Source organism: Onychostruthus taczanowskii, unplaced genomic scaffold (genome assembly GCF_017590055.1).
Source record: "Onychostruthus taczanowskii isolate IOZ18803 unplaced genomic scaffold, ASM1759005v1 scaffold3, whole genome shotgun sequence".
In the NCBI taxonomy this organism is placed as follows: Eukaryota; Metazoa; Chordata; class Aves; order Passeriformes; family Passeridae; genus Onychostruthus; species Onychostruthus taczanowskii.
The window spans coordinates 9,874,133-9,883,569 of record NW_024500349.1 but is presented as its reverse complement, the minus strand read 5'-3'; the positions used below and the strand labels follow the sequence as shown (position 1 = coordinate 9,883,569).

The following is a 9,437-nucleotide window of genomic DNA, read 5'->3' as shown; positions in this document are numbered from 1 at the left end:
ACGGCGGGCGCTGCAAACGGGCGGCAACCCGCGGAGCCAGAGCCAGGGGGGATGCGGCGCGCAGGGGGGAAACGGAGGGCAGGGGGGAAACGGAGGGCAGGGGGGACACGAACCTGGGGAGGTGCGCGGCGGGGGGAGCCTGGTCTGCCCGCCCGGCTCCCACTGTCAGTCCCAGAGAGGCGGCGGAAGCCCCGCTGAGTCACGGCGGGGGCGGTTCCGCCCGCTGAAAAATGCGGTCCGAGGTTCTGCCGGGCAGAGGGCGGCTCTGAGCTCCCCTCCCTCTCTCGCTCCTCTCTCCTGTCCTCCGGCACCGGCACAAACCGCACCGTCGGGCCCCGGCGTGGGACGGCGAGGAGCTGCTACCGGCAGCCCGTGCCCGCCTCGCCCATGGCGCGGCCGCGGGACCCCGCGGAGCGCTGCTCCTGCCGCAACACCAACTGCGTGGAGCGGCCGCTGCGCCGGCTCTTCGAAGGGCTGGCGAGCGCCGTGGCCGCCTGCCCCTGGCCCTTCGTGCTGGTGCCGCTGCTGCTGTCGGGCGGGCTGGGCGCCGGCTTCCTCTTCCTACCGCAGCGGCAGGCGAACGACATCGAGGGGCAGTTCACGCCGACGTGGGGGCCCGCCAAGGCCGAGCGCGATTTCGTGCGGCGGCGCTTCCCCACTAACGACACGGAGCGCTTCTCCGCCCCGCGGCTGCCCACCGAGGGCGCCTACGCCGCCCTCATCGCTGTGGCGACGAACGGGACCTCGGTCCTGGAGCCGGCGGCGTGGGCAGAGGTGCTGCGGCTGAACGCGACCGTGCACGACGCTGAGTACGAGCGGCTCTGCGCCCGCACCGCCGGCGTCTGTGCCAGCCCCAACCCGCTGCTGTCGCGGCGGGGCGATGCGGGACCGCCCGCCCCGGGGAGCCTCCGCTTCCCCGTCAACGACAGCGTCTTCCTGGGGGCCGCGCTGGGCGGCGTGGAGACGGACGGCGGGCGGGTGCTCAGGGCGAGGGCCCTGAAGCTGGTGTATTACCTGCGGGAGGACGGCCCCGAGGCGCAGGACAGCCGGCAGTGGCTGGAGAGCTTCCTGCAGGGCATCAGTTCCAAAGTGGCGGAGTTGCGCCTCGGCTCCGTTCAGGTAACGCAGGGGCCGGGTACGGCCGTACGGAGCCGCCGAGCCCGAAATGTCCGGGCAGACCCGTGGCAGAAAGGGAAAGGGAAAGGGACGGTGGTGGGAGAAGGCAGGTGGGCTCTGAGGGCCAGGCCAATGTTCCTCTGCCAGCTTGGTGTTTGGCCTCGCTTGTGCAGAAAGGCCAAGAAGAGGAAAAGTGCTTCAACGTTTCTTGTTATTTTAACGGCAGGTGACTTACTTTACCTCACTGTCCAGACAACAGGAGTTTGAAGGAAATACTAAGAGTGTGATCCCGCTCTTCTCCGTGACGTATTTCTTAACAATAAGCTTTGCAGTCATCTCTTGCCTAAGGTAAAATATCTCTAAGCCATAGCTCAATGAGCAGTGATCTCTGCTGTTCTTTACCTCTGTCAGTTGGTTTCTGCTCTTGTTAAGTGAAGGCATTCTTGAAGCTGCAGAATTTCTGTGACATTTTATAGGCAAAATGTATTTCTTTGCCATTTATTGTCTACGTATGTGTATCTCCCAGCTGCTTAGATGGTAGATGAAAACTTGAACAAGTGTTCAGTACTTTGTTAAGGTTCAGGTGGATGAGCAGTAGCTTCAAAGATTCCTGCAAATCTGGGTACAGCCTTAGTTGTTTCTCCTGTTGGTAGTCAGAACCTTACCTGCTGTCCACAGAGAACTTAACCCACCCTTTCTTAGTGCTGATGGAAAAAGAACCCTTGCACACTCAACAGCTGTAAAGCAGTATCTGTGTCCTGTACTTCCAAAAAATTGGACTTGTAGGGTGAGTGGGCTGGTTTAGTGCTTGCATCAAGCGTCACACCTGTTAGAGCATTTCTTGTGGCATGCTTGAGCCAGCCCTCCCAGGCATCTTGGCAAAGGCTGGTACCTGCCTGCTGAGAAAGTTTCACTACATGGCACGTAGTGCCTGAAAGGTGCTTCCACTGATATGCTACAGCAAAAACTCATGTAAAATCAAAGACGACCTAGAAACTCACAAATTTTTTGCATCACCCAAAGTCTCACTGCATTGGTAGAGCTTATGTATCCTTATTTTGTCATCTCTTGTTATTGATGCCAAGATCAGTACACATCCTTACTCCTCTGAATATATTTGGGCAGTGGTAATAATGTGTATAACACCTCCTAGAGAAATTAGTTTTGTGTAATGCTGACACCTGGGAACTCTCCTAGCAGCTTTCATCAGGAGTTATTCTGAGAGAGGGTATCACTGGTATGTGAGTACTTTTCATGCCAAACACCTTGGTGAAATATTTGACACATAACCAAGATATTCCTTGAAATATTTTCAGACTAAGCTGTATAAGAAATAATATCTGGCTTGCAAGCTGTGGAGTGCTTTCTTCTGGCTTAGCTGTATTAAGCAGCTTTGGATTGATGCTCTTCTGTGGAGTGCCATTTGTGGTCACTGTAGCAAATGCACCATTCCTGATTCTGGGTAAGTAGAAAAAGTGAGTTGTATTCAGATACAAAGACCAGAGTGAAGTTAAAACAACCTAATGGTGTCAGCCTTTTATGATGTGAATGTCAGATTATACAACATTTTCTCCTGAAGTGAGTGTAGGAGATACCCAGAGGTGCAGCTCTCTCAGAGCACCTGCAGATGGGCAAACCCCTCAGCTCAGCTCAGTGTGCCACAGTGGGACTGGAGATGGGTTCTGGTGCAAGGGCACCTTTCCCCAGAAGACAAGGTCTGATCTAGATCCACTGCTACAGCAGGAAGACTGTAAATGAGAGAGTAGTACGGTTAGCACTTGTGGCATGGTTCTAGTGTCCCTGGAAGTGTAGCCAGGATGATTAATCCTCTGCAATATAACATCTATGTACAAACCAGTCTCAGTTGGCTGCACAACTGAAGTGATGCACCATTCGAGCAAACAGCTCCCCACAAAAATCCAAGGAAGTTGGTATCATTGCATCCTTGTTACACAGGCTGCTTAACAGCCAGCGCTGAACTTTCCAAATACTGATAGTGTTGCTGCAATTAGATAATGTTTCCAACTACATAATGTTGCAGCAAACAAATTACTGCCTTTAAAATCCTTACGGGTCGCTGCTTAACAGCCAGCGCTGAACTTGCCAAATACTGATAGTGTTGCTGCAATTAGATAATGTTTTTACTGCCTTTAAAATCCTTACGGGTTTCCTATATCATACAGTCTTCTGATGTTTTCTTGGGCTTGGTCACATGCTGAGGAAAACACATGGAGCTCCCAGGTTGACAGAGGCTGTGCATCATCCTAAGATGCCCAATGCAACTGCTCCTTTGGGCAGGCATTGTTTCTTTGTTTCCTGCATAATTCTAATGCATTTTTAATTTACTTTTGCTTGCTCATCTATTGCAGTGGCTCTGACTATCAAAAAGCCCCTTTTGTATACCTGGCAAAGGGCTTAAGCCAGTTTCTTCAGATCTTCAGAAACATCACGCAGACTTTTGTCTTCCTTGCGTTAAAGCAAACAAATTCTCAGTACATCAGAGGATTTGTTTGAAGGCTGCTTGCTTTCTGAAGCAGACTGGCTCACTGCCATCCTTTAGTACCTTTTGATGTGCTGCTTAATTCATCTTTGCATGTTTACTGGCAATTGCCTGTTCGGGTAGCAGGTAATGATTTCATCTCTTCTTCTGTGCTTGGCTAAATCTCACTCCGCTATTCGCGCAGCCTTGCTTTCCCTTCTGTGTGATTAATTTTCAGTGAATAGAAGAGCCCTTGACAACATGGCAAAATACTGAAAGGTGTGAGGTAATAATCTTGAGAGTTAGCAGAGGTGAGAGAAGCCCATTGGCTCTTCATTTTTGAACTTCAGCTCACTTACTCTGGCATCTTAGCAAAAACCCAAACCCAGGATCCAGTCTTCCTGGCAGGTTTTCCCAAGGACCTGTCAGGTAATATTTGTGAGCACATCGGTATAAAGGTGAACAAAAATGAATCATAAATTGTGAATAAGTGCTGGAAGATAAACTGGAGAGAAGTGGAGGGCAAAGAGCATAAAAACAGTAAGCCACTGGAAATCTGGAATCATAGTTTACCTGTGTGATAGCAACTGCTCCTCCTGCCTTCTGAAGGCAGAAGAAGACATTATTGGTCTAAGTTGCTGCAGTGCTGAAGAAGAGATTCCAGAGATAATGAGGGATGCTTCCAGTGGTAAGAACAGTTGAGCATCAGAATATGTGATGCTTTGAAATCTGTGTCATCTGCATCAGGGGACACATGGACATCAACTACAAGACACTTGTCAGAGATGCAGTAGGTGTGCTCAGTCCTTCAGCAGAATTGCTGAGGGATCAACAACCCATCAGGTCACCAGGAGGTGCTAAAAGGTAATACATTCAGCCACACACAAAAGATCTGTTTTCCAGATTCTCTTGTAACTTGCATCAGCACTTGAGCAGTGTTAGAAGCCCAACTTCCTTTTTCAGATTTTATGTAGAATGAAATGTGATTAATGTTGTAGTTTTGTTGGGTGTTGGTGGAAGCTGCCATTTGCAGTGCAGCGTTAATAGTCTCTCCTCTTGCAGGGGTTGGTGTTGATGACATGTTCATCATGATTGCTTCCTGGGAACAAAGTTCAAGGAAAAAAGAGAAATCCAGTGTTAAATCTCTGCTGGCTGAAACTTACGCAGAAGCAGCACTTTCTGTGACCATCACCACTCTGACAGATGTTTTGGCCTTCTTCATTGGCACCTGGACTGCTTTTCCGTCCGTGAGGTCTTTTTGCCTCTATACAGGGACAGCTTTTGTCTTCTGCTATGTATACACCATGACCTTCTTTGGGGCAATTCTGGTATTAAATCACAAAAGGGAGCAAGGGAACCGGCACTGGCTGACTTGTATGCGTGTGGATGTAGGTAAAGATCAGGCTGAGAACTCCTGCTTGTACAATGCTTGCTGTATTGGCAGCTGTTCTAGGCAGCCATCTCAGCCAGAAGGTGAGCATCCAATGAGCGTATTCTTTAAAAAGTATTACGGCCCTTTTGTTACAAATAAATGGGTCAAGGTGCTCATGGTGTTGCTCTACGGAGCATATTTGGGTGGCAGCGTTTATGGGTGTACTCAGATCAGGGAAGGCATCGATCTCCGAAATCTGGCAAATGATGCCTCCTACGTTATTCCATACTATGATGATGATGACAAATACTTCTCCACATATGGACCCAGGGTCATGGTTGTCATTACTGAGAGTGTAGATTACTGGAATGAGTCGGTGCGTCTTGGCATTGAGAGCTGCACAGAGAATTTAGAGAATATTTCCTATGTAGATAAGAATCTCTCAGAGTCATGGCTGAGAGTATACACAGTACTTGCCAAAAGGAGTTTGATAAATATAAACAGTAAGACTGACTTCTTAAGTAACTTAACTATACTGTTCAGAATTGTTCCCAGTTTTGAGTGGGACATAAACAAGACTCAGGATGAAATAGAGGCTTCACGTTTCTTCATCCAGACAGTGAATGTGACATCAGCCGTGGATGAGAAGAATCTCCTCAATCAGTTAAGAGAGGCAGCCAAGCAGTGCAGCATTCCACTGAAGGTGTATCACCCAGCCTTCATCTACTACGACCAGTACCTGGTGATAGTGCAGAACACTGTTCAGAACGTTGTCGTTGCTGCCGGGGCCATGCTCGTTGTCTCCCTTCTGCTCATTCCCAACCCGCTGTGCTGCTTGTGGGTGACCTTTGCTATAGCCTCTGTTATAGTTGGCGTTGCTGGTTTCATGACGTTCTGGAACGTCAACCTCGATTCCATATCCATGATCAACCTGGTCATTTGCATTGGGTTTTCAGTAGATTTTTCTGCTCATATTTCCTATGCCTTTGTTACGAGTGGAGAGTCATCAGCCAATAAAAGGGCAACTGAAGCTCTGTCTCTGCTAGGTTACCCAGTCCTGCAAGGTGCAGTTTCTACAATACTGGGTATAGTTGTCCTGGCTGCAGCGAATACCTACATCTTTAGGACATTCTTCAAGATCATGTTCCTTGTTATTTTGTTTGGGGCTCTTCATGGTCTTGTTTTTATTCCAGTGTTTTTAACATTTTTTGGAAACTTTGGCAGATCACCCAATACCAAATCTAAAAAACTTGAGCTTGAGAAATTATAAAGGTTGTTTGTGACTAAGTTTAATGTGTTATAATTTATATTTATTATAAGTAGATTCAATTGTAATGACTGTCAGGGAATATAAGACATGAAGAAAGAAAAAAAAACACAACAGGGAAGGAAAGGCTTCAGAAAAGCCAGGCAAGAAAAATAAATTAAAACTTAGAGATTGCATTTGCATTTCTCATTTTTGTGTCAACATGTTAATGTTGTTAAATATTTTTTTGTGTTTACTGAATGTATTAAAGTTATTATAAACACTGACTACTGTGCCAGCTTAATGGAATACATTACTTGTTTGTCAGGACATGTTCACAGTGGGGAAGAGTAACTTCCATTGGACTGCATTTTCCACCTGTTTGCCTTGGTGCTATAACTCATCCCAGCACTGAGCTGGAAGACAGTTTTTTGCCCAGGAGGCTCAAATCTGGGTTTTACAGCAAAATTACAAGAGGTCAGAACTGTCTCACTCTGCAATAACTCATAAGCCTTCAGGAGACAAAATGTGCTTAGGTTCCTAATGCAGCACAAAAAAAACCTTGGGGAAGACTCACCCCAAGCTGACTCCCATTTTCTATTCAAAACCTTTTCTTGGTGTCCTGTTTTCTAGCTAAAGTTGAACATCTGGTACCCTTAAAAAGTTTGTGTGTAGCTTCTGTTGGCTGCAGTTTGCAAAGGATGTGCTGTAGGTTATTGAACTTGCATGGACCTCCTGAGTAACCACCCTGGGAAATGCTGTGCTATGGTATGACAGGGCAAGAATTCTCTAGAGAGAATCACAGCCTGATTCGAGACAAAGTGAAAAGGCAACTCAGGTTTAAGCAGATCAGTCCTAAAACTGTAAACCCATAAATTCCATTCTGTTCATCCTGAGGAGCTTTCACTGAATAAGAGCTAAGAATATATGAGAAGTGGCCTTCTAAGTTGTAGGGACAAGACAGAAGGTAAAAGTCAATTCATAGTTTGTTGCCAATATCATGAATGACCCATTGGAAATAAAATGAATAATGGTAACTATTAAGTTGTTTGTCCTAGAGCCAGTTCTCATAAGCCCTAGAAAAACACTTAATACACCCAAGGATAGCTCAGCTACACTTTGGGGGCATAAAATAAGCAGGATGGCTTCTGCTGTGGTGTTAGAAACAAAAAAGGTTTAATAAAGGCAAAATAACAAACAGAAAAACTCGAGCTAGGTACAGAGGTCTGCCCCTGGTAGAAACACTTCACACAAAAGCCCCTCTTCTCTTTTGTTCTGTTCTTTTCTACTTGATTGATCAGGCGGGACTTTTTGGCTTCTATCCAATTAGGTGTTCTCTGGTGTTTGGTGAAGTCCCTGAGGCCCTATGAGGTGGCTTTCCACCTAACAGTTGAGAGAAGCTTCTGGGCTTCTTTCCTTTTTTGGGGGACAAAGGTTAGTTTTTGCCACTCTGTCATTAGGGGGCACATTCCTACAGGTAACTGATGTAATTCTGGAAAAATTGGTGTAGAACTTATTAAACCATTCAGTCCAAACCTGCTGCTGTGGAGGGTTTCTTCTGACTGAGCAAGTGGGACAGAGTCTGCCTCTGTTTCCTGTAACTTCTGGCCCATTTCATGAGACTCAGTAGACAAGGAAGGATCCTTCTGTTTCCTCCAGAACAGTTTTTGAAAGAGTAGTGAAAGAGTGAAAACTACTATTAATCTTAGAAGAAATCTGCTCCTGAACTCGAAGTCAAAACTCCATGCTGAATCTCAGAATTACAGCTAGCAGCATTAAGTTTCCAGGACAGGGCACTAAACACAAACCTAGACTCGTGAAAAAACAAACGCACTAGAGTCCCCACTTCTCCCATTAAATGTTTCATGGTCCATACTAGTGCTCTAATGGCAAATGTTGCAGCCATTTATGCACTGATGATGCTGTGGAAGGAGCAGATGATGCTCTCATGTTGACCAATGCCAGAGGAAGGTCTCTTAATAAACACATGTGAGTGACGGGTTTGGAAAAAGGGAAATTTACTTCTGAGGGAAGGAGAGAGAGCAGCCTATTTAAAGCATGTACTCTTGCCTCTCATTGTTTTGTTTGGCTATCTTTTAGAAGCAAAGATAGGTCTCCTTACTTCTACCCAAAGTTGCCAAGCAGATTCATAGACCGGAAAGTTAGGAATGGCTTGATTGCTCTATCCTCACAGCCAGTTTAAAGGATTAAGATTTAGAAAACTCTTCTGACATTTCAGCTGACTCAGGTCATCACAGAGCAAGAAGCAGCCAGAAGGAGCAGCCACAACTTTCACTGGAACTTTGCATTTTCTTTGTGTTAAGCTTGCTGGTAGAATTCTGGCATGCCTGCCTCATAAATGCAGAAAATTCAGAATTATGTCCAAGTTTTAATTTCTTATTTTTATGTGCCACCCTGCTTGTGATCACTTTAGAGGTATTTAAAAAGCAAACAGTGTATGTAAGCACTTAGCTCTGCCCTGTTTTCAACAGCAGGAGGCTGTTCCTACTTAAAGGAACACCTCTCTGATTTCTGGAAGCTGCTTTTGTGGTTGTGATGTGTTGACCCTGGCTGGACAGCAGGAGCCCACCAAAGCCACTCTATCCTTAGCTGGACACTCTATCCTTAGTTTTCTCTTGGGAAAGAGAAAACACAGCAAAAGGCCTGTGGGTTGAGATGAAGGCAGCGAGAGATCACTCACCACTTACCATCATGGGCAAAACAGTTTTGAGTCAGTAAGATGAGTTTAGTTGCCTATCAAATCAGAAATAAAACCAAATTTTAACACCACCTCTTCCCCTACCCCTCTTCTTTCCTGTTTTCATCTTCACTTCCACTTTTCTCTACCTCCTCCCCCTCAAGCGGTAAGAGCAGGTGGGGGCGGGACAGGAACCGGGGTTGCGGTCAGTATATCACAGGTTGCCTCTGCCGCTCCTCCCTCCTCAGGGTGAGGAAGACTCTCACTCCAACCCTGCTATCTCTCCTTCACTGACCTTGGTGTCTGCAGAGCTGTTTCTCTCACATACTCACTCCTCTCTCTCTGGCTGCAATTGCTCTTGGGCAGAGCTTCTTCCCCTTCTTTGAGTGTGTTGTCCCAGAGGCTTTACCACCAGGGCTGATGGGCTCAGCCTTGGACAGGAGCAGGTCCTCCTAGAGCCGTCTGGCAGTGCTTTACTGGACACAGGGAAGCTTCTGGCATCTCCCAGATGCCACCCATGTAGCCT

At 47.0% G+C, this 9,437-nt stretch overlaps 1 protein-coding gene across 1 annotated transcript; it reads left to right on the top strand.

Moving 5' to 3' along the window:
• Positions 1–368: 368 nt before the first annotated feature.
• On the top strand, positions 369–6,337 carry PTCHD3 (patched domain containing 3). Its single transcript, XM_041408614.1, has 4 exons — positions 369–1,119; positions 1,343–1,464; positions 2,433–2,578; positions 4,658–6,337. Exons 1-4 carry the CDS (start codon positions 388–390, stop codon positions 6,235–6,237), a joined length of 2,580 nt encoding a protein of 859 aa, XP_041264548.1. The 5' UTR covers positions 369–387; the 3' UTR covers positions 6,238–6,337.
• Positions 6,338–9,437: the final 3,100 nt, after the last annotated feature.

Bases quoted from the DNA above. Each gene is read 5' to 3' on its own strand.
- PTCHD3 (XM_041408614.1), top strand. From the start codon at position 388: ATGGCGCGGCCGCGGGACCCCGCGGAGCGCTGCTCCTGCCGCAACACC. The intron at 1,120-1,342 runs GTAACGCAGGGG...TTTTAACGGCAG, and splicing joins TGCGCCTCGGCTCCGTTCAG to GTGACTTACTTTACCTCACT. The intron at 1,465-2,432 runs GTAAAATATCTC...AAATATTTTCAG, and splicing joins GCAGTCATCTCTTGCCTAAG to ACTAAGCTGTATAAGAAATA.